Source organism: Dama dama, chromosome 15, assembly GCF_033118175.1.
Source record: "Dama dama isolate Ldn47 chromosome 15, ASM3311817v1, whole genome shotgun sequence".
NCBI lineage: Eukaryota > Metazoa > Chordata > Mammalia > Artiodactyla > Cervidae > Dama > Dama dama.
Genome location: NC_083695.1, coordinates 63411611 through 63436675, shown reverse-complemented (window position 1 = coordinate 63436675; position 25065 = coordinate 63411611). Strand labels below are relative to the sequence as shown.

Here is a 25065-nt window from a genome sequence, read left to right as displayed (position 1 = left end):
AAGCATGGAATCTTAACCACTACACCACCAGAGAAGGCCCCCAAATATCTATACTTTGACCTTATGTTTGAAATGAGATTATCAGGTATAGAATAACAATTTTGAAGATCATTTCCTATTAAACTTTTGAAGATTTTACTTGACTGTTTTTAATCATTTATAAGCATTGTGTAAGGAAAGATCTTTTCTAAATTGAGTCTCATTCTTTGTAACTTCCTTTTTCTCTTTAAAACTTTTCAGGGTTTTATTTTCCCTTGTCATTCTCATGTTTCACAAGATTTTGGGAGTGTGGATCTTTTCACTGTAATCCTGTTTAGAATTTGGTGGATTCTTTGGATTTTTCATCATTGTAGTAAAAATGTATTCACTTTCCTTTGCTTATTTTTGTTTGCTTATTTTTCTCTCCTTAAAACTCCTGTGATAAAGTCACTAGGATTTCTATTAATAGAACCATTTCCCATACTACTTAACTTTGTTTAATGTTTTCATCATTATTATTTTGTACTCTATCCTTGTGGAAACCCATGTTACTGCTAAATCTTACTGCTGTTTAAAATAAGTGAAAATGGAACTAAATTTATTTTATTACTCAGCATACCCATTTATTGAAAAATATTTTTTGCCACCACATACTTAATTACCAAGAACTTCTCAGTTTTCTAGTAACATTTTCTTTTTCATGGCTATATTTATCTGATGATACACTTATTTTAACTTTTCTGTTTTCACTAAGTTAAGTCCTTCAAGGATTACTTTTCTGACTTTTAAGTTTGATGCTTATTATGTAATTGGAGGTCCTCAAATATCTTTAGAGTCTTGAAATTTTGTTCATATTTGTGAGTTTCTAGACACTTTCTAATATTTATAGTATTGAATGCTGGAGTGTATTTTTTCACCTAGGTGTGAACATACAATGTTTCCTCTGGCTATGTGATCCTTATTGGAAATGGGTATGCAAAGAAGTGGGGTGGGTGATATGCAGTCAAGAGACCTTCTACTGATGTCTTTGAGTGATTTCTTTCCTTGACTTGTTATTCCTGTTTTCTTTCTACTGTCTGCTGACCAGCATCTCCTCTGGAAGTAAGTGGTGTCAGAACTCCTGGCACAAAAAAAATAAAAGGGGGGGGGGGTTCTGTGAGGACTAGAGGGATAGCTCTACTCTTCTAAGATAAGACCAGCTCCCTATTCCTTTCTTTATTTGTCCTGCCTCCTTCTTCTGTCTTCACCTGGGCTTTCTATGGATTTTATGAGAAATAGCTCTAAGAGTGTGCTTCTTTTTCTGCTTATATGATGAGCAGAGACGCTCTCATCTGTTGTGATTGTGAATTCCAGTCCTTTGAAACTCTGATAGCTTCAATTTTACTACTAAAATATGGGCATCTCTGAGAAAGTGAATTATTTTCAGTTGAAATTTCCATTGAAACTTACATGTTTATCAATACTAATGTAACCTTTCGTTTAAATATCTATTGACAAGCCAAAGTGCACTGATGATAAAGCAATATTTATTTAAAAGTTCAAAGACTTATTGCATGTTTGGTGATAAGCTTGCACTTTGTTTGTTTTTTTCTTTGCACTTAGTTTTTATAAAGTGTTTAGATTCTAAGCTTTCAGTTGCCCTCACACAAAGCACACCAATGGATCTCTTTGTAGTTCTGGTGATCTGTCTTTCTATTTTGATTTTTCTTTTTCTATGGAATCAGAGGTATGCCAAAGGGAAGCTGCCACCTGGGCCCACACCTCTCCCAATTGTTGGAAATATTCTTCAGATAAATATTAAGAATGTCAGCAAATCCTTAAGCAAGGCAAGTATGATTACTTTTCTTCCAGTTGTTTGTAATGCGTAAGTAAGACAGTCCTATGTCTTGTCCCAGACTCCATAGTCCCAGACACCATGTTTGTTAAAAGTGGTTTTAAAGGGGAGTTCCCATTGGACACCTGGACATTATTTTATTTATTTATTTATTCACTGTTATTTATTTTTATTCATTTATTTTAAAAATATTTATTTTTGGCTGTGCTGGGTGTTCATCACTGTGCACAGGCTTTCTCTCATTGTGGCGAGCAGAAACTACACTCTAGTTGCAGTGTGCAGGCTTCTCCTGCCATGACTTCTCTTGTTGCAACAGACAGACTCTGTGGCTCATGGGCTTTAGTAGTTGCTCCTCACAGTCTCCAGAGTGTAGGCTAAGTAGCTGTGGTACTCAGGCTTTTTCTCTGCAGCAAGTAGGGTTTTCCCAGACCAGGGATCAAACCAGCATCCCTTGCATTGTGAGGCAGATTCTTAACCGCTGGATTACCAGGGGAACCTTGTTAATTTATTTTCAATTGAGCTAGAGTTGATTTACAATATTATGTTAGTTTCAAGTGAGAACATAGAAAATTTTATAGATTATGCTCCTTTGAAATTTATTATAAAATATAGGCTGTATTCCCTGTGCTGAACAATTTATCCTTGTAGTTTATTTGTTTTATACATAGCAGCCTATAGTTTTTAATCCCCTACCCCTTATTTCCCCTTCCATTCTTCTTGTTTCCCACTGGTAACCACTAGTTTGTTCTCTATGTATGTGAGCCTGTTTATATTCTGTTCAGTTAATTCATTTAAAAAAAAATATTCCACATATAAATGATAACATAGAGTATTTGTCTTTCTCTGTCTGACTTACTTCACTAAGTGTAATGCCCTCCAGATTAGTTTATGTTATTGCAAATGGCAAAATTTCATTCTCTTTTGTGGTAAAGATTGTAAAGAATCTGCCCACAATGTGAGAGACCTGGGCTTGATTCCTGGGTTGAGAAAGATCCCTTGGAGAAGGGAATGGCTACCCACTTCAGAATTCTTGCCTGGAGAATGCCATGGACAGAGGAGCCTGGTGGGCTACAATCTAGGGGGTCACAAAGAGTTGGACAGAGCTTGGTGACTAACACTTTCACTTCAGTAGGAGGCAGATCCAAAAGTATATGCTATGATACATGTCAAAGTGTATACAGCCTATGTTTCCTTCCAGGAGTTTTATGGTTTCTGGTCTTACATTTAAGTCCTCAACCCTTTTTGAGTTAAGTTTTATATATAGTATGATAAAATATTTGTTTCTGTGTTGTTCAGTCACTGAGTGTTGTCTAACTCTTTGTGACCCATGGACTGCAGAATGCCAGGATACTCTGTCCTCCACTATCTCTTGGGGTTTGCTCAAACTCATGTCCATTGAGGCAGTGATGCTATCTAACCATTTTACCTTCTGCCACCCCCTTCTCCTTTGTCTTCAGTCTTTCCCAGCATCAGGGTCTTTTCCAATGAGTTGGCTCTTCCCACCAGGTTGCCAAAGTATTGGAGCTTCAGCTTGATCAACAGTCCTTCCAATGAATATTCAGGACTGATTTCCTTTAGGATGGACTGGTTGGATTTCCTTGCAGTCCCAGGGACTCTCAAGAGTCTTCTCCAACACCACAGTTCAAAGGCATCAGTTCTTCAGTGTTCAGCCTTCTTTATGGTTCACCTCTCACATCTGTACATGACTACTAGAAAAACCATAGCTTTGAGTAGATGGACCTTTGCCAGCAAAGTGATGTCTCTGCTTTTTGATATGCTGTCTAGGTTTGTCATAGCTTTTCTTCCAAGGAGGAAACACCTTTTAATTTCATGGCTGCAGTCACTGTCCACAGTGATTTTGGAACACAAGAAAATAAAATCTGTCACTGCTTCCACTTTCCCCCTTTTGTTTGCCATGAAAAAATGGGATGGAATGCCATGACCTTAGTTTTTTGAATGCTGAGTTTTAAGTTAGTTTTTCACTTTTCTCTTTCACCATTCTATAGTTCCTCTTCGCTTTCTGCCATTAGATTGGTATCATCTGCATATCTGAGGTTGTTGATAGTTCTGCTGGTAATCTTGATGCCAGCTTGTGATTCATCTAGCCCAGCATTTCATATGATGTACTCTGCATATAAATTAAAATATACTCTCCATATAAGCAGGGTGACCATATATAGCCTTGTTATACTCCTTTCCCAATTTTGAATCAGTCAATTTTCACATGCCCAGTTCTAACTGCTGCTTCTTTACCTGCATACAGGTTTCACAGGAGACAAGTAAGGAGGTCTGGTACTCCCATATCTTTAAGAATTTTTCACAGTTTGTTGTGATCCACACAGTAGAAGGATTTAGTGTAGTCTATAAAGCAGAAATAGATATTTTTCTGGAATTCGCTTGCCTTCTCCTAGAAGAGAATGAGACGGTTGGTTGGCTTCACTGACTTAATGAACATGAGCTTGAGTAAACTCTGGGAGTTGGTGATGGACAGGGAGGTCTGGCGTGCTGCAGGCCATGGGGTCGCAAAGAGTTGGACATGACTGAGCAACTGAACTGAACTGAACCTGCTTTCTCTATGATCCAATGAATGTTGGCAATATTTGATCTCTGGTTCCTCTGCCTTTTCTAAACCCAGCTTTTGAATCTGGAAGGTCTCGACTCATGTACTGCTGAAGCCTATCTTAAAAGATTTTCAGCATAACCTTACTAGCATGTGAAATATTTTAATTCTTTTACGTGTAGCTGTCTAGTTTTCCTCACACCACTTATTGAAGAAACTGCCTTTTCCCCACCGTATATTTTTGTGTCCTTTTTCATGGATTCGTTTTTCATGTAAGTGTGTATTATTTTCTGGGCTACATGTTCTGCTCCATAGACCAGTGTCTGTTTTTGTGCCAGTGCAATTCTGTTTTGGTTACTGTAACTTTGTACTGTAGTCTGACATCAGGGAATATGATACTTTCAGTTCTGTTCTTTCTTTGGATATCTTTGTCTGCTTGAGATCTTTTGTGTTTCCATATAAATTTTAGAAGTACTTGTTGTAGTACTTTGAAAATTACACTGGTATTTTGATAGGATTTGCTTTGAATCTGTTGATTTCCTTGGGTAATATGTAATATGTTCATTTTAACAATATTAACTTTCCCTGTCCACGAGCATGTTATGTCTTTCCATCTATTTGTATTGTCTTTTTTTTTTTTTAAACAGCATCTTATAGTTTTCTGAGTACATGTCTTTTAATTCCTTGGTTAATTAGATTTATTGCTTGGAATTTTATTCTCTTCTATGTGATGATAAGTGGGATTGTTTTATTAATTTCTCTTTCTGATAGTTTGTTCTTAGTGTTTAGTAATGGAACAGATTTCTCTATGTGAATTTTTTATCCTACAACTTTTTCAAATTCACTGGTGAGCTCTAGAAGACTTTTGTTAGGATCTTTAGAATTTTGGACAGCAAGGAGTCCAACCAGTTCATCTTAAAGGAAATCAGTCCTGAATATCCATTGGAAGGACTGATGCTGAAGCTGAAACTCCAATACTTTGGCCACCTGATGCAGAGCGCTGACTCATTTGAAAAGACCCTGATGCTGGGAAAGATTGAGGGCAGGAGGAGAAGGGGACGACAGAGGATTAGATGGCCTGATGGCATCACCGACTTGGTGGGCATGAGTTTGAGTAAACTCCGGGAGTTGGTGATGGACAGGGAGGCCTGGCGTGCTGCGATTCATGGGGTCGCAAAGAGTCGGACATGATTGAGTGACTGAACTGATGTCCTTGTGTATTTTGAAAGCTTAGAGGTCTCTGGTCTAAAGATGTGAAGAATGGATGATCAGGGGATGATTATTAGTCTGCATGTGTGAGAGATGGAGCACCTTCCTTTAAACAGAAGAAACGTATCATTTATTGCCACTATAAGAAGGAAAGAGCAATTATAGGTTTGGCAGAAAAAAGCTTAATAGAATAATACTAATAAAATTCATGCTACGGCTTTTGTCACATAGTAGGACCTGAATAAAGAGTAACTATTGATGGTGATGATAATAATAACAGTATTCCTAATAATATAATGATAATTACCCTTGTATTAAAGTGATGTCATATTATATTACTGGTTCTAGAAATTGAAATCCTTTAAAATGTGTGAATCTTAAGAAGATTGAAAACATTTCCCACATTATCTATATTTTCCTACATTATCTACATTTTCAGTTTTGAAATGCTCACTGTTCTTGCATCTCCTGTTTTCTCCAGCTAGCAGAAGATTATGGTCCTGTGTTCACTCTGTATTTTGGCATGAAGCCCACTGTGGTGTTGCATGGATATGAAGCAGTGAAGCAAGTCCTGATTGATCAGAGTGAGGAATTTTCTGGCAGAGGTAGTTTACCAGTGGCAGACCACATCAACCAGGGATTAGGTATGCTTCTATTAGGGGCATGTGTGGGAATTGTAGGTTGGAAAGATTCGAATAGGCTAAGGAATTGAGAAATTATAGGTAATAGAGAAGTTTATGAAAGCATCATAAATAAACAGTTTTCTATGGATCATTAATCCATATTTAAAATTAAGAAGATGACACGGTCTGAATGAAACATTAAGTGCAGTGAAAGCAAATCTTCTAATCACTAATGTTCTATTAATAAATTATGGCCAGGGAAGAAAATGAGAAAGAGACAGAAAAAGGGAGGAAAATAACAATAAATTATCCTATTTATTAAATATTTTGCTTTCTGGCCTGAGTCATGGGTGCTAAGAGACTAGTTTTGGGAGCTTGCATAATATATACACGGAACTACCAAAAGTTTGAAGTATGTACATTGCATTTAATTTTCTATTCTTCTTAGAAAAAAAGCACAACAAAATTTTTTATCCAATAGAATATAATACAAAGCATAAAGCACAAACATGCTCTGAAACGAGGGTCATGGGGAAACACAATAAATATAAATTAGGATATTAAAGAAAATCTTTTGAAATCAAATACTTGCTCTGTCTGTCATCTGTGTTTTAGTAGCTAGACCTCAAACTGTCCTATCCTCTGTGGTTCACTGGGTTCTTACAAAAATAATGCCTGAATAGGGTCACTTCATCCTTTACATTGTTCTTTAAGCTCTTATTAGACAAGCTCCCTATGAGCATTGTCTTTCCCTCTGATCTCGTCCTTGGCTCTGGAAGTCTGACATTGAACTTTCTTGGTACAGTGTAAAAAACAGATGACAGTGCAAGTATTTGATTTCAAAATATTTTCTTTAGTATTCTAATTTATATTTATTGTGTTTCCACATGACCCTCTTGTCAGAGCATATTTGTGCTTTATGCTTTGTATTATAGACCTAGCCTAGCTGTGGGGTTGTCAGAAGGGGGTGGCAGATACCCACAGGGTAGAACACGGGGAAGACATCCATATTTTGTGGTAGAGATTAGCAAGTAGAGGGAAAATGTCAAAATGGGAAGAGCTATGGCTATGTCCCTTACTTGAGGAATAGATTTTCATGAGCTTCCTTTCAATACATAAGTGCTGTTTATCCCCGTCTTAAGAATTGACTCTTTTGTTGTTTCTCCTACAGTTCATTTTCTGTGCACAAATCAATACTGAAAACTTAACCTATTACTTGGACTCTATGGATTGTTAGCTGAGTCATCAAAGAGTAGGCATTTTGCCTCTGTGATTTTCAGCATCCTCATAAGTAAAATGGAGACAAAACGCTTGGTTCTTAGGGTTGTTCTGAATTTTGCAGGAGCTAATGGATAAAGAAGAGTGTAGTAATATGTAAAACCAAGAGTCTTGACAGTAAGATACAAGCTGGGTTAAGAGAGGAGGAGGCAGGCGATGAAGGGCCCAATAGGAATTCCTGAGGCTGTCACTACTACATTTAATTCCTGCTTAGGTGTCCTTGTCATTTCCTGGTTTAAAGACTCTCAGCTAGAATTCATGGCAATGGATTATTCTCTACTTTTGGTTTTTGTCCTGGTAGGAATTATTTTCAGCAATGGAGACAGATGGAAGCAAACTCGGCGTTTCTCCCTCATGGTTTTGAGGAATATGGGGATGGGGAAGAAGACTATTGAACACAGAATTCAAGAGGAAGCCTTATGTTTGGTGGAAGCATTAAAAAAAACTAATGGTAGGTATTTCTTTATGCAATTAACAGTAACTGCTTGGGCAGACTACATGATATTACAAGTAGACTATAGAGAGATAATGGCTCAAAATACAACAAAAGTTTACTTTCTGCTCACATGACAGTAGTAAGAGGTGAAGTGGTTGGCATAATGGCCTTTCCAAGCACCTGGTTTTCAGGGCCTTTGATGCCTTCAACATATGAATGTCTTCCTGTGGCACCCAGAGTTCATCTCTTTGAATGGTAGAGTGGGGGTAGTAAAGAAGAAAGAAAACAACAAATAGTGTTTTTAACAGGTAAGATATGGCACTTGCACACAAAAGTTCTTTCATATTCCATGGGCTGTAACTCAGTCACAGGGCCACACCTAAATGTACATGGAGCTGGGAAATGTGGTTAGCTGTGTGCACAGAAATAAGAGGAGAACATGGATTCTGGCAATCTGCTAGTAACTTGAAAGACTAAGTTCTCAGGTAACTTCTTGAGAAACATTTCAAATATTTTGCAACATATGCAGGTCATGTCATTATGCTATATAGCACCTTAAACTTGAGCAGTCCTGTCTATCAGTGATATCTTAGTAAAACTAAAACAAAATTAGTGGTTCAGGTGTGGACTTTGCACCAAACCCTTCTCTGAGTAGGCCTGTATTACAGCTCCCCTGTTGGTGGGTGTGAAAGGAGGGAGCTTCAGCAGCACACATTTGCTCAGTGTACACGTGTGTGGATGCCCATGCAGGACAGGAAGAGGGGATGGGAGAGAAAGGGGTGACTAGGAGACCGGACAGGGAAGGAGCAAGATGAGGATCTTAAGACATATGTGCTTTTGTAAACCACAATGTTTAATTTTTATTACAAATATTTGCATGATTTGGGTTTCCTCGTTTGAGTAAGTTTCTCAAGATGGCAGTAGCATGTCAATGAAAATCATTTGGACTTGGTGCATATTATCTAGGAATCGGTGGGAGATCTGACAGAAGAGGAACACAAGGCTCATCCTGCCTAGATTGTTCTCTACTCTTTTGTTCAAATTTAACATATTAAATAAATATTTTCACATGCTTAATTTTTAAATGTTTATCATGAATATTGTTAATAAAATAGAATAGTAGTTTATTATTTTGGATGTACCTTAAGTTATTTTAGGCCAAACAGATTGCTTTCAGTTTTTTGTTGCTAATAATTTTAAACAATGCAATCTATGTTAATCATTGAACAACCCTGATTATTTTCTAGAGTAAAATTTTGGAAATACAATTAATAAATCAGTAAATATTGGGTTTTAGCATGTTCTTGTTGTTCAGGCAGTAAGTGATACCTGACTGTTTGTGACCCCATGGACCACAGCACACCAGGCTTCCCTGTTTTTCCATATCTCCCAGAGTTTGCTCAAATTCATGTACATTAATTTGGTGTTGCCCTCCAACCATCTTATCCTCTGCCACCCCCTTGCCCTCCTGCCCTGAATCTTTCCCAGCATCAGAGTTGGCTCTTATCATCAGGTGGCCAAAGAATTGGAGCTTCAGTTTCAGTGTCATTCTTCCAATGAATATTCAGGGTTGATTTCCTTTACAATTGACTTGTTGGATCTCCTTGCTGTCTGAGGGACTCTCAAGAGTCTTTTCCAGGACCACAATTGGAAAGCATCAGTTCTTTGGTGCTCAGCCTTCTTTATGATCCAACTCTCACATCCATGCATGACTACTGGAAAAACCATAGCTTTGACTAGATGGATCTTTGTCAGCAAACTGGTGTCTCTGCTTTGTAATATGTTATCTAGGTTTATCATAGCTTTTCTTTCAAGGAGCAAGTGTCTTTTAAATAGCTTCTTATTAACTGGCTCAATTTTCCCATAGTGAATATGACCTTCTCTCAGTTTCCTTGCCTATGACCACCCAGACTCTGCTTGAATCCACCTAACTATGGAGACCTCATCCTCTTTGGGTAGCCCAGTTTGTCATTGGTTAACTAACTGTTTTAAGTTTATTTCACATGTTGAGCAGAACCTTTTTTCTTGTAATTTCTACTTTTGATCCCTACAAAGTTTTTTTCATTCTGTAGTAAAGTGTTGTGGTAGTAGTCACCAGGCAGAGGCAGGATGGATTTCCCACTGAAAATTTAGTATAGCTGTTGAGGTTGGTAGTGATATACATATCTCAATAGGATATGAAAAGTTCTATTACTCATATAATGAGGCTTTCTGTGTAGGGCCAGTAGCTAGAAAACTGAACAAAAAATGACTGGAGAAACCAGAAAAGGATACCGGCTTGGAATTTTTATGGTGGGTAGGGGCTGGAGTGGGGGGTGAGGGTTCCAATGTATAGACCAGGGTTTGTGTGGTTTAAACTTCCTGCTTGGGCCAAAGAAGCAATCACATCAGCTAGTCCAGATGTGAGTAGAAGAAGAAAAAGCAAGGCTTAAAAGTTGCCAGGACTCAAAAATCAAGAAATGGTGTCATATTTGCTATTTTATATTGTTAACCTGTTTATAGTACAGTTCAGATCAGTTGCTTAGTCGTGTCTGACTCTTTGCAACCCAATGGACTGCAGCATGCCAGGTCTCCCTGTCCATCACCAACTCCCGGAGTCCACTCACACTCATGTCCATTGAGTTGGTGATGCCATCCAACCATCTCATTCTCTGTTGTCCCCTTCTCCTCCTGCCTTCAGTCTTTTCCAGTATCAATTGTCTTTTCAAATGAGTTAATTCTTCTCATCAGGTGGCCAAAGTATTGGAGTTTCAGCTTCAGTATCAGTGCTTTCAATGAATATTCAGGACTGATTTCCTTTAAGATGGACTGGTTGGATCTCCTTGCAGTCAAAGGGACTCTAAAGAGTCTCCTCCTGCACCACAGCTCAAAAGCATCAATTCTTCAGTGCTCAGCTTTCTTTATAGTCCAACTCTCATATCCATACATGACTACTGGAAAAACCATAGGTTTACTAGATGGACATTTGTTGGCAAAGTAATGTCTCTGTTTTTTTAATATGTTGTCTAGGTTGGTCATAGCTTTTCTTCCAAGGAGCAAGCGTCTTTTAATTTCATAGCTGCAGTCACCATCTGCATTGATTTTGGAGCCCCCCCAAAATAAAATCTGTCACTGTTTCCATTGTTTCCCCATCTATTTGCCATGAAGTGATTAGACCAGATGACGTCATCTTAGTATTCTGAATGTTGAGGTTTAAGGCAGCGTTTTCACTCTCCTCTTTCACTTTCATTAAGGGACTCTTTAGTTCTTTGCTTTCTGCCGTAAGTGTGGTGTCATCTGCATATCTGAGGTTATTGATATTTCTCCCGGCAATCTTGATTCCAGCTTATGCTTCATCCAGCCTGGCATTTCGCATGATGTACTCTGCTTATAAGTTAAATAAGCAGTGTGACAATATGCAGCCTTGACGTACTCCTTTCCCAATTTGGAACCAGTCTGTTGTTCCATGTCCAGTTCTAACTGTTGCTTCTTGACCTGCCTACAGGTTTCTCAGGAGGCAGGTAAGGTGGTCGGGTAGTCCCATCTCTTGAAGAATTTTCCACAGTTTGTTATGATCCACACAGTCAAAGGCTTTGGTGTAGTCAATAAAGCAGAGGTAGACATTTTTCTGAAACTCTCTTGCTTTTTCTATGATCCAACGGATGTTGGCAATTTGATCTCTGGTTCCTCTGCCTTTCCTAAATCCAGCCTGAGCATGTGGAAGTTCATGGTTCACATACTGTTGAAGCCTCGCTTGGAGAATTTTGAGCATCACTTTGCAGTGTATGAGATGAGTGCAACTGTGTGGTAGTTTGAACATTCTTTGGCATTGCCTATTTTTGGGATCGGAATGAAAATTGACCTTTTCAGGTCCTGTGGCCACTGATGAGTTTCCAAACTTGCTTGCATATTGAGTGTAGCTCTTTCACAGCATCATCATTTAGGATTTGAAATTGCTCAACTGGAATTCCATCACTTCCACTAGCTTTGTTTGTGGTGATATTTCCTAAGGCCCACTTGAATTCACATTCCAGGATGTCTGGCTCTAGATGGGTGACCACACCATCATGGTTATCTGGGTCATTAAGATCTTTTTTGTATAGTTATTCTGTGTATTTTTGCCACCTCTTCTTACTATCTTCTGCTTTTGTTAGGCCCATACTGTTTCTGTCCTTTTCATTTTCATCTTTGCATGAAATGTTCCCTTTGTATCTCTGATTTTCTTGATGAGATCTGTAGTCTTCAGTTCCTCTCATTATTCTCTTCTGAGAGAAAAGCACACTGAACCTTTTTCAGTGCATTTTGTAAAATATGATTTCAATTCTCCTCACTTTCCTTACCTCCTTATTATATTGCTCAGTTTCTTCTGGGTATTTTGAAGAATATCAACACCAAGAGCTAAATTTTATAATTTTAAAGACATTTCAAAATGACCTCCTTCTTGTGTATTACCTTGTGGCTTTAATTAGAGAATGATATCAATAGAATATTGGGAGAAATTTAATAAATAAATAACACTGGGTTAGATAATTTTGCTTAGGGAAATACAATTTTATTTTATTGTTGTTGTTCAGTTGCTAAGTTATGTCCGACTCTTCGCAACTCCATGGATGACTGCATGCCAGGCTTTCCTGTCCTTCACTACCTCCCAGAGTTTGCTCAAACTCATGTCAGCCACTTCTCATCTTGCCCTCAGTCTTTCCCAGCATTACAGTCTTTTCCAATGAGTCAGCTCTTTGGATCAGATGGCCAAAATATTGGAGCTTCAACTTTAGCACCAATGAATATTCAGGACTGATTTCCTCCAGGACTGACTGGTTTAATCTTGCTGTCCAAGGGACTCTCAAGAGTCTTCTCCAGTGCCACAGTTCAAAAACATCAATTCTTTAGCACTCAGACTTCTTTATGGTCCAACTCTCTAGGCACGTTGAATTTATAGTGATGATGGCAGGTCCAGGTTGTTCCTGTATTAAAAAAAAATCTTAGAAATCAAACTTTCTCCATTATTTTAAACAGCAAACTTAAGATTTGTTTGAAAATTATATTCCAAATTTTATATATTTTTTTCAGGATCTCCATGTGATCCTACTTTCCTTCTGAGCTATGCTCCCTGCAATGTGATCTGCTCTATTATATTCCGGAATCGTTTTGAATACAATGATGAAAATTTTATAACCTTGGCAAAGTATATTCATGAAAATGCAGCAATTTTTAGCATGCCCTGGATTGAGGTAAGGTCAAGGTTCCTTTTAAATAGGAAATAATTTTCTGTCTAAATTGATTACCACATCTCTTTGTGCTGTTGTTTGTTACCACTTAGTGAGTTATCATGGAGAAGGAAATGGCAACCCACTTCAGTATTTTTGCCTAGAGAATCCTGTGGATGGAAGAGCCTGGTGGCCTGCTGTCCATAGGGTCGCACAGAATCGCACATGACTGAAGCGACTTAACATGCATTGGAGAAGGAAATGGCAGCCCACTGCAGTGTTCTTGCCTGGAGAATCCCAGGTACGGAGGTGGGCTGCCATCTATGGGGTCGCATAGAGTCAGACATGACTACAGTGACTTAGCAGTAGGAGCAGCAGTGAGCTATCAAAGCAATTGAATGTGTTGAAATGAGTTTTTTAAAATATAAAAATGGTAATAAAAAATAGTGCAACAATTATAACAAGGTCTTTTTTTTTTTTTTGGAGAAATCTTTTTTCCTCTGATTTTTATGTGTATAAATAGGATGTATATACATCGTATTTTTACTATTAGTAAACTGTCAGAAAAAAAAATAATAACCTATGTTGTACTATAACTAACAACTAAAATTCCATGGATCATAATGTTATGATGTTTTCTACCTGGGAAGGACTCTAGAGAGCAAGTAGTCTATGGAACAGAAAGCTCATCTGGAAATACTGAGCTTATTTTCAAAGTAACTTAACCAAAAGAAGAATGAGTTAGATATATAAACTAGGTTTCTTGATTCTCTATCCAGTTTGATACAAGATAGCAGCTGAATAAATTTCTTCAGTACCTATCGAGGGTATTAAGTCATGAAGGTACTGTTTAAAAAGGATTCTGTAAACTCTAGGACTGTGATGGCCAATGTGTACATTCTGAAGATGTGAAATGCCTAAATAAAAGTAAGTTAGGTAATATAGACATTTCCTTAATCTTTCTGGTATAGTTTCTTCATTTAAAAAATGGTATGAACAGATCACCAGCCCAGGCTGGATGCATGAGACAAGTGCTCGGGCCTGGTGCACTGGGAAGACCTAGAGGGATCGGGTAGAGAGGGAGGTGGGAGGGGGGATCGGGATGGGGAATACATGTAAATCCATGGCTGATTTATGTCAATGTATGGCAAAAACCACTACAATATTGTAAAATAATCAGCCTCCAACTAATAAAAATAAATGAAAAAAAATGGTATGGTGTGAACAGACTTAAAAGGAGTTATTGACAGTAATACAATAATACTAGGAGAAATTAACACATCAGTTACATCAATGGACAGAACAGTTCAGTTCAGTCACTCAGTCATGTCTGACTCTTTGCAGGGGCCCCATGGACAGAACAGCCAAACTAAATTAATAAGGAAACATGGCCTTAAGCAACACATTAGACACAATGGACTTGATAGATTTATATACAACATTCCATCCTAATGCAGCAGAATACACATTCTTTTTCAAGTACACATGAAACATTTTCCAAGATAGATCATAAATGTTACAAAACAAGTGTCAGTAAATTCAAGAGATTGAAATTATATCGTGCATCTTTTTGACCACAATGGTATGAAACTAGAAATCAATTACAAGAAAAAAAAAAAAAAAAAAAAACAAACTGGAAAAAACACAAACACACAGGAACTGAATATGTTGTTGAATATGTTATTCAGTTCAGTTCAGCTCAGTTCAGTTCAGTCACTCAGTCGTGTCCGACTTTTTGTGACCCCATGAATTGCAGCACGCCAGGCCTCCCTGTCCATCACCAACTCCCAGAGTTTACTCAAACTCATGTCCATTGAGTTGGTGATGCCATCCAGCCATCTTATCCTCTGTCGTCCCTTTCTCCTCCTGCCCCCAGTCCCTCCCAGCATCAGGGTCTTTTCCAATGAGTCAACCCTTTGCATGAGATGGCCAAAGTATTGGAGTTTCAGCCTCAGCATCAGTCCTTCCAATGAACACCCAGGACTGATCTTCTTTAGGATGGACTGGTTGGATCTCCTTGCAGTCCAAGGGACTCTCAAGAGTCTTCTCAAACACCACAGTTCAAAAGCATCAATTTTTCGGTGCTCAGCTTTCTTCACAGTCCAGCTCTCACATCCACACATGACCACTGGAAAAACCATAGCATTGACTAGACAGACCTTTGTTGGCAAAATAATGTCTCTGGTTTTTAATATGCTATCTAGGTTGGTCATAACTTTCCTTCTAAGCAGTAAGCATCTTTTAATTTCACGGCTGCAATCACCATCTGCAGTGATTTTGGAGCCCCCCAAAATAAAGTCTGACACTGCTTCCACTGTTTCCCCATCTATTTCCCATGAAGTGATGGGAAATGCCATGATCTTAGCTGCTACTAAACAACAATGGGTCAAAGAGCAAATCAAAAACCTTGAGAGAAATGAAAATGGAAACAAAACATTCAAAAATCTATGTGACTCACAAAAGCAGTTCTAAGAGGGAAGTTTATAGTGAAAAAGGTCTACCTCAGGAAATGAGAAAAATGCCAAGTAAACAATCTAACCTTACACATAAAACCAGAAAAAGAGTGGACACTCTCCATCCCCCTTCTGATGTCTATGTCAGAAGCTTTCTCTGTCCTTTTTCTTTCTTTAACAAAACTGCTACACAAAAGTTCTTGAGTGATCAAGAATGGTCCCTGGTCCCAAAGCTAAATCTTCTTCTGAGATCACGAATCTGACACCGTTCACCATAATCTATAACCTTGGGGACTCATCCAGGATTTTCAGGACAAGGTAAGAATACTCGAGAGCATTAGCCTCTGTGCTTTCTCAGTATACACATTTTCTGCTTTACTTTGCTAACACCATTGTGTGTTTGTGTGAATGAAAGACACGCCCTGCATGAAGCAAGTGATGAGTCCTCTCTGTGGTTTTGAGGTGCCTCATGACTGAAGGCAGCCCCCCAAAGGGGAGCCTTGTTGGGAGTTTATGCTGACCTGCCAATGCCAAGAGGCACTCAACACCCCTTCAAGGAGAATGGCCAGAAATGGGCAAAGCATGTGTAGCGAACTTTTCTTTCTCGGTCAATTTTTTTTTGGTCTCTTTGACCATTCCGTAACTGCCTGGGGAATTAGAACCACTAACCTAATCTGTCAAGAAAGCTGAGCGCTGAAGAATTGATGCTTTTGAACTGTGGTGTTGGAGAAGACTCTTGAGAGTCCCTTGGACTGCAAGGAGATCCAACCAGTCCATCCTAAAGGAGATTGGTCCTGGGTGTTCATTGGAAGGACTGATGTTGAAGCTGAAAATACAATACTTTGGCCACATGATGTGAGGAGTTGACTGATTTGAAAAGACTGTGATGCTGGGAAAGATTGAGGGCAGGAGGAGAAGGGGATGACAGAGGATGAGATGGTTGGATGGCATCACAGACTCGATGCACATGGGTTTGGGTGAACTCCGGGAGTTGGTGATGGACAGGGAGGCCTGGCATGCTGTGGTTCATGGGATCGCAAAGAGTGGGACATGACTGAGCTACTGAACTGATACTGAACCTAATCTGTTGGATCATAGAATTTCAAGGGAATTGTGATTCATGCCAATACTATGTACTTTTACTTAGACCCCAAGTATGGAAGCCCCTAGCCTTGCTGGGAGCCAAAAGTTACAAGAGCTTGTTTGTGAGCAAGCAGGAGCTCTAGATCCAGGAATATCTCTCAGGCTAGAGGTCACTCTCTTGACTGCCTGCCTCAGGGCCCAGAGTCCTAAAAGTGAGTGTTTGTCATGGCTGTGCCTCCTATCTATGTGGATAAAAGCACAGCTGGTGACCATGAGGTTTTTGAGGATATTGATTCGGAATTACAGGATCTGTTCAGATTGGAAGTGCAATGGGCTTCTCCCTTTGGTAGTGCTAGCTGTTAGCAGACCAGAGAAAACTCTCCAATGGCTTATGTCTCAACTCTCTAGGTGTTCCTTTTGTGGAATCTGTGGAAAGGAACTGGAAGGTTTGGACCTAGTAGCTTGAGGACAAAAATCACTTTTTCCTCACTGGTCAGCCCTCTACCACCTCTTTTGCTATCACATATACTGGCATGGTGACACTCAGAAGGGACATCTTGGTTCTTGTTCATCTCTTTATGACTCACCACTTCAACTGAAGTCAGCAGTGTACTCAGGAATGTACATGGGCACACGTAAGATGGATGCTTCCTCAAGTAGTCCTAGCTTGGGAAACATCATGGGAAACTACTCTGGCAAATCAAACAAAGGTCTTGGTAGTAAGAAACGAGAAATCAATCTGGGATGCCATCAGGTCTACCCCTGGTGCATCTCCACCCCACCTTGGTGGTAGAACTGGGAGGGATGAGTAAGATGCCTGCATCAGTAAGGGACAGACTAAGTCTGACCAGGGAAGGAAACTTCAGTGGAAAGTCTGTCTGCACTCCTCTTTAGAGCAGGGAGGGACACCCCTCGTGAAAAGGAGCCACGGCCGTGGATGCTGCTTTTTTCTCTCCTACAGATGGGAGCTAACAGTTCCAGAACCACTCCTTTAAAGTATATTTAAAAAACGGGACAAGTTTGATCCCCAGAGTTTAAGAAATACACACCTGATTCTTCTTCTGTGATACTGAATGGCCACAGTATCCTTGGGAAAACAGGGAACACTGGCCAGTTAAAGGGTATCTCAATTATGATACCATTTTTACAACTAGACCAGTTCTGTAGAAAACAAAGGAAATGGGTAGAAGTGCCATATGTGTTGCTCTTTATCTCTCTGCGAGACATGCCTGACTTATGTCCAAAGTGTGCACATTTGGGTGTGAAGCCTTCAGCTGCCTCCTGTTCTCTTACTGTGCCCCTGTATCAGGGGCTCCCAACTGAACAGGCTGAGAATCAGGTCACCCTTCCAGGAGGGGTTGCCTCAGTGTCAGTAGAAATTCAAACAGTCCCAATTGTGGTTGAAACTATTTAGAGGATCCAAAAAGTACATAGAAGGCTTTATGGGGCTAACTTTACTTTATGACCTTACTTGGAGAGATGTAATGTATGTCTAGGGACAGACACTGACTCCTGACTCAAAAACTCGAGTTTTGGGGGAAGCTACTACTTTTGGAGATGAATGGCTTGAAGGCAAGGGGAAAGAGGGAACATGAAATAGTCCTCCTTCTTACTGGGGGCCAAGCGGTTCCAATAACAGAGCCACTTTGCTGGATGTATTCTTGAAGGACTCAGGGGAGCACAAAGACTTTAGACTATGTTAAGTTGACTGACACAGAACAGGGAGAGAAGAAAACTGGTAAATTCCTAGCTAGACTACAGGAGGCTCTCCACAAGTTTACTGACATTGATCTCGAAATTACAGAGGGAGAAATGATCTTAAAAGATAGTTTTCTTACTCAATCGACTCCAGATAGCTGCTGTAAGTTACAAAAACAGGCGTTTGGACCAAGTCTGTCTTTAGAAAAACTGTTGCAGCTGTCTCAGACAGTATATCATGGTGGAGAATATGAGGAAGAAAATGAGGCAAAAAAAGAACCAGTCAAAAGACTAAAGTCCCAGCATGGCTGTTAGATCCACTCTGAAACAGCCTGAGGAAAAATGCCCAGAGGGACCCAGGTGAAAAGGGATGGACTTGTTATTACTGCTGAAAGGAGGAGCATCTCAAGTGGGATTGGCCTGAGGCATCTAAGCTGCCCCAGCTCCATGTCCAGTCTGTAAAGGACCATACTGGAGAAGAGACTGCGTCTGAGGTGTAGGCCCCAGGGGTTGGACTCTCAAGACAATCAGGACTGAAGGTGCCTAGGTGTCCCCACACAAGCTCCCATCCTAATTACCCCTGAGGAACCCTGGGTATTTATAACTGTTGGGAGCCAATCAGTCAGTTTGTTTTGGACACTGGGGCAACTTTCTCTGTGCTCACTGAAGCCCCTGGTCCTCTTTCCTCCTGATCCCGTACCATAATGGGACTGTCTGGATAAGCCAAATGTTATTATCTCAGTTGTCCTTTAAGCTGCAACTAGAATTCTGTGCTATTTTCTCGAGTTTCTCATCGTGCCAGAATCACATTCACCCCTTCTGGGGAGGGATATACTGAACAAGGTCCAGGCCTCTGTTTTCATGAATATGGAGCCTGCTCTTTCTCTCCCATTAATTGAACAAAGTATAAACCCTAAAGTGTGGGCTGATGGAAAAACTGAGGGTTGAACAAAAAATGCTGTTCCTTTCGTTATCAAGCTCAAAGCAGTACCCACTAAAGCCTGAGGTTAAGGAAGGGTTAAAACACATCATTGAAGATTTAAAGGAATAACAGCTATTAATTCCCTATAATAGTCCATGCATCAATGTTATTTTGGATGTGAAAATGTCAAATGATAAATGGAGGCTAATTCAAGATATACAAACAGTAAGTGCCTAATCCTTATACTTTATAGTCTGAAATTCCTAAACAAGCCAAGTAAGACTTTAAGATAGTTGAGAGGATTTTGAGGCATTACAGGCTACTGCCACATTTGGATTGTGGGTTATGGGGAGCTTGCCTGGCCTTAATATAAACTTATAACGGAGACTCAGCTGGCCAAAACTGACAAGCTGGTTAGGTCCCCAGAGATTCAAAAGGCTTTTAAGGCTCTTCAGTCTGCTGTCTTGCAGGCTCCTGCTTTGAGCTTGCTCACAGGATCAGAGTTTAGTTTGTTCCTTAGTTAAAAAAAAAAAAAAAAATCCTATGGCCACATTCCTTAAGGGTAATTGCTACTATTGTTTTGCTAATGTCTATAGCTCATAAGTTGACTAATGGGCAATGTCTTACTGTACTGACTTCTCTTGATGTAAGTGAGATCTTAAACTCTAAAGTTCAGAGCAACAATGGCTCCATCTTTAAAGCTGCTGTAACTCAAGGGGCATCGAAAACTCTATGAATAAAATATCACTTACACAGATCCTGGAGACCCCGAACTTCAGAAAAAGTTGAAAAGGCTAATGACATTATTAAGAGGCATCTGTGTAAGCTAACTCAGGAAACATAAGACACTTGTTTTAAAGTTCTACCTGTAGCTTTAATGAGGGCTCGAACTGGCCCTAAAAAGGAAGGACTGTTCCCCTTTGAATGTATCTATGGAAGACCCTTCTTACACACAGACATTGTTATAGACCCTGAAACCTTAGAATTAGCCGTGTGACTCAGCTTTCAGCTTTTCAACCTCCTCATCAATTGAAGGCTTCCCGTGGTGGGTTTCTCCACTTCAAGGAAAGGACTTACTTCAACTCTTCACCACAACAATCATGTGTGATGCCTCTTAATCTGATGACTACTAGCGATCCTAAGATGGACTGATGTAACTATGGACATAATGTACTTTTAATTTTGATTATGTTTTAACCTGGTTTAGTGACTATTTTGCCTCACATCTGTAACTGCAAAATGGGGTCTGTTTCTAACCGTCTGAAAGTTTCTAGGTTGCAAATGGTTGTCCAGGCTCCTATGAGTGCCACAGCCTCTCCAACTATTTCTTGGGTCCCTTGGATCAGAGACCCTCAATATGAGGGTTAGGAGAATATGTTGCCTCAACAAGTTAGGGATGATGCCCGTCAACAGCAGGAAGTAGTTATGGAATGAAAACGATGTCCCTTTCTTTTGGCAACATAATTGCCCGAAAAGAAAAGAGGGGAACAAGAGAGTCAATTCCTAGGCAGGTTGATAAGAAGCCCGGCGTCCCTGAGGAGGAGAAAGGGATCTGGGGCTCATGAAGTGCAGATAGGGGTCTGGAATTCTCAAGAAGGAGGAAAAGACAAACATCTTTCCCCCCCTCTACATTCTTTAGTCTTAGTCACGTAAAACATTTTTTTCTTTAAGCCTGGTACTGATGATTACACAACAAACAACTAAGTTTAAACTCTGTACTGGTGGTGGTGGTGGTGGAGTCGCTCAGTCATGTCCGACTCTTTGCGACCCCATGGGCTGTAGCCCACCAGGCTTCTCCATCCATGGGATTTTCCAGGTAAGAGTACTGGAGTGGGTTGCCATTTCCTTCTCCAAAACTCTGTACTAAGGATTATATAACAACAATATATCCTGCTTGAGGACAGTTTCTCCTTCTCGAAAACCTTCTGGATAATCCTGTTGTCTTAAAATGTTAATTATGGGAGTGGATCTAGTAAGATCTTTACAACCTTGAGACATTCTTTTGATTTATCTTAGAAACTAATTAAAAAAGCACATAACTCCCTTGCTTAGACTGAGGGGGGCATTCTCTGTCCCCCTTCTGATGTCTATGTCAGAAGCTTTCTCTGTCCCTTTTCTTACTTTAATAAAACTGCTGCACACACACACACACAAAACAAACTAGAAAAAAGAAGAACAAACAAAGCCCAAAGTTAGCAGAAGGAAGGAAATAGTAAAGATCAGAGACTAAATAAACAGTAGAGACTAAAAGGGCAATAGAAAAGATTCAATTCAGTTCAGTTCAGTTGCTCAGTCGTGTCCGACACTTTGTGACCCCATATTGGACTGCAGTACACCAGACCTCCCTTCCATCACCAACTCCTGGAGTTTACCCAAACTCATGTATATTGAGTCAGTAATGCCATCCAACCATCTCATTCTCTGTTGTCCTCTTCTCCTCCTGCCTTCAATCTTTCCCAGCATCAGGGTCTTTTTGAGAGTCAGTACTTCTCATCAGGAGGCCAAAGTATTGGAGTTTCAGCTTCAATATCAGTCCTTCCAATGAATACCCAGGACTGATCTCCTTTAGGATGGACTGGCTGGATCTCCTTGCAGCCCAACGGACTCTCAAGAGTCTTCTCAAACACCACAGTTCAAAAACATCAATTTTTCAGTGCTCAGCTTTCCTTATAGTCCAACTCTCACATCCATACATGATTACTGGAAAAACCATAGCCTTGACTAGACGGATCTTTGTTGTCAAAGTAATGTCTCTGGTTTTTAATATGCTGTCTAGTTTGGTCATAACTTTCCTTCCAAGGAGTAAGCATCTTTTAATTTCACGGCAGTCACCATCTGCAGTGATTTTGGAGCCCAAAAAAGTCAGCCACTTTAGAAAAGATTCAGTTCAGTTCAGTTCGTTTCTGTTCAGTTGCTCAGTCGTGTCCGATTCTTTGCGACCCCATGAATCTCAGCATGCCAGGCCTTCCTGTGAAAGGTTGTTGCTGAATCACGCAAAGACGCTGGGGTTCTTGGCCTCCGGAGGAGAAGAATTCAACCCAGGGCCAGAGACGAGGTTGGATCACTCAGAGCTTTTGTGTAATAAAGTTTTATTAAAGTATAGAGGAGATAGAGAAAGCTTCTGACATAGATATCAGAAGGGGGAGAAAGAGTACTCCCTAGCTAGTCTTAGCAATGGAATTATATACTCTCAAATTAGTTATTACAGTGGCTCAAAAGAATGTCTGGAGGTTGTAAAGACCTCACCAGACCTACTCCCAGAATTTACATTTTGAGATAACAGAATTAGCCAGAAGGTTTTTCCAGAAACTGTCCTCAAGCAGAATACATTATTGTTACATAAACCTAAGGAATGTAGAGGAGAAAAAAAAATTTGTCCTTTCTTCCTCTTTGAGAACTCCAGACCCCTCTCTCCATGGGGACCCCTAGACTTCTTATCAACCTGCCTGGGAATTGACTCTCTCACCTGTCCATCACCAACTCTCGGAGTTTACTCAAACTCGTATCCATCGAGTCAGTGATGCCATCCAGCCATCTCATCCTCTGTTGTCCCCTTCTCCTCCTGCCCCCAACCCCTCCCAGCTTCAGAATCTTTTCCAATGAGTCAACTCTTTGCATGAGGTGGCCAAAGAACTGGAGTTTCAGCCTCAGCATCAGTCCTTCCAATGAACACCCAGGACTGATCTCCTTTAGGATGGACTGGTTGGATCTCCTTGCAGTCCAAGGGACTCTCAAGAGTCTTCTCAAACACCACAGTTCAAAAGCATCAATTTTTCGGTGCTCAGCTTTCTTCACAGTCCAACTCTCACATCCATACATGACTAATGGAAAAACCATAGCATTGACTAGACAGACCTTTGTTGGCAAAGTAATGTCTCTGCTTTTAAAATGCAATCTAGGTTGGTCATAACTTTCCTTCCAAGGAGTAAGCATCTTCTAATTTCACAGTGGCAATCACCATCTGCAGTGATTTGGAGCCCCCCAAAATAAAGTCTGACACTGTTTCCACTGTTTCCCCATCTATTTGCCATGAAGTGATGGGACCGGATGCCATGATCTTAGTTTTCTGAATGTTGAGCTTTAGGCCAACATTTTCACTCTCTTCTTTCACTTTCATCAAGAGGCTTTTTAGTTCCTCTTCACTTTCTGCCATAAGGGTGGTGTCATCTGCATATCTGAGGTTATTCATATTTCTCCCGGCAGTCTTGATTCCAGCTTGTGCTTCTTCTAGTCAAGCGTTTCTCATGATGTACTCTGCATGTAAGTTAAATAAGCAAGGTGACATTATACAGCCTTGACGCACTCCTTTTCCTATTTGGAACCAGTCTGTTATTCCATGTCCAATTCTAACTGTTGCTTCCTAACCTGCATATAGGTTTTTCAAGAGGCAGGTCAGGTGGTCTGGTATTCCCATCTCTTTCAGAATTTTCCACAGTTTATTGTGATCCACACAGTCAAAGGCTTTGGCTTAGTCAATAAAGCAGAAATAGATGTTTTTTCTGGAACTCTTTTGCTTTTTTGATGGTCCACCAGATGTTGGCAATTTGATCTCTGGTTCCTCTGCCTTTTCTAAAACCAGCTTGAACGTCTGGCAGTTCACGGTTCACGTATTGCTGAAACCTGGCTTGGGTAATTTTAAGCATTACTTTACTAGCCTGTGAGATGAGTGCAATTGTGTGGTAGTTTGACCATTCTTTGGGTTTGTCTTTCTTTGGGATTGGAATGAAAACTGACCTTTTCCAGTTCTGTGGCCACTGCTGAGTTTTCCAAATTTGCTGGCATATTGAGTGAAGCACTTTGACAGCATCATCTTTCAGGATTTGAAATAGTTCAACTTGAATTCCGTCACCTCCACTAGTTTTGTTCATAGTGATGCTTTCTAAGGCCCACTTGACTTCATATTCCAGGATGTCTGGCTCTAGGTGACTGACCACACCATCATGATTATCTGGGTCGTGAAGATCTTTTTTGTATAGGTCTTCTGTGTATTCTTGCCACCTCTTCTTAATATCTTCTGCTTCTGTTAGGTCCATACCATTTCTGTCCTTTATTATGCCCATCTTTGCATGAAATTGAAATCAGCAATACATTAAGATGTTATAATCTATGAATAAGCCAAATTTATTCTGAGGATGCAAAGATGGTTCAGTGTCTGCAAATCAATCTATGTGATACATCACGTTAAAAATGATGAATAAATCATATGATTTTTTAAGTTTTGCAAAAAAGCTTTTTGACTGAATTCAACATCCATTGAATAATAAAAACTCCAGAGTGAATAGAGAGGGAACATACCTGAATGTAATAAAGCCCCTATAGCAGAAGCTCCCATCATTCTCAATTGTGAAAACCTTAAAGTATTACCTCTCAAATCAGGAACAACACAAGGATGACCACTCTCCCCACATTTATTCAGCATAGTACTGGAAGTTCCAGCCATAGCAAGCAAAGAAAAAGAAGTATGGTACTGGCACAAAAACAGACATAATTAATGGAACTGAAGAGACAGCCTAGATATGAACCCACACCTAGTAGGTAATTAATATACAACAAAAGAAGCTAGAATACAGAATGTAGAAAAGACACCCTCTTCAATCAATGGTATTGGGAAAACTGGACAGTTACATACAAAAGAATCAAAGTAGATGCCTTTATCACACCACAGATAAAAATAAATTCAAAATGGATTAAGGATTTAAATGTAAGAACCAGAACTATAAAAATTCTAGAAGTAATCATAGATGTGCACTCTTTGACATTAATCTTGTTGATATCTTTTTGGTTATTCATTGTTAGGCAAGGGA

At 39.8% G+C, this 25065-nt stretch overlaps 1 protein-coding gene across 3 annotated transcripts in view; it reads left to right on the top strand.

Annotated features, from left to right (window-relative positions):
- Positions 1-1637: 1637 nt before the first annotated feature.
- Positions 1638-25065, top strand: part of LOC133070719 (cytochrome P450 2C31-like) — a 44487-nt gene continuing 21059 nt past the window's right edge. For 2 of the 3 annotated variants that reach the window (XM_061163116.1, XM_061163115.1), the window contains exons 1-4: positions 1638-1809; positions 6068-6226; positions 7785-7934; positions 12969-13129. In XM_061163116.1, the coding sequence (XP_061019099.1) occupies positions 1638-1809; positions 6068-6226; positions 7785-7934; positions 12969-13129 (642 nt within the window). Of the gene's footprint in view, positions 1810-6063; positions 6227-7784; positions 7935-12968; positions 13130-25065 lie in introns of all 3 variants that reach the window. The other variant, XM_061163114.1, reaches the window with a different exon arrangement.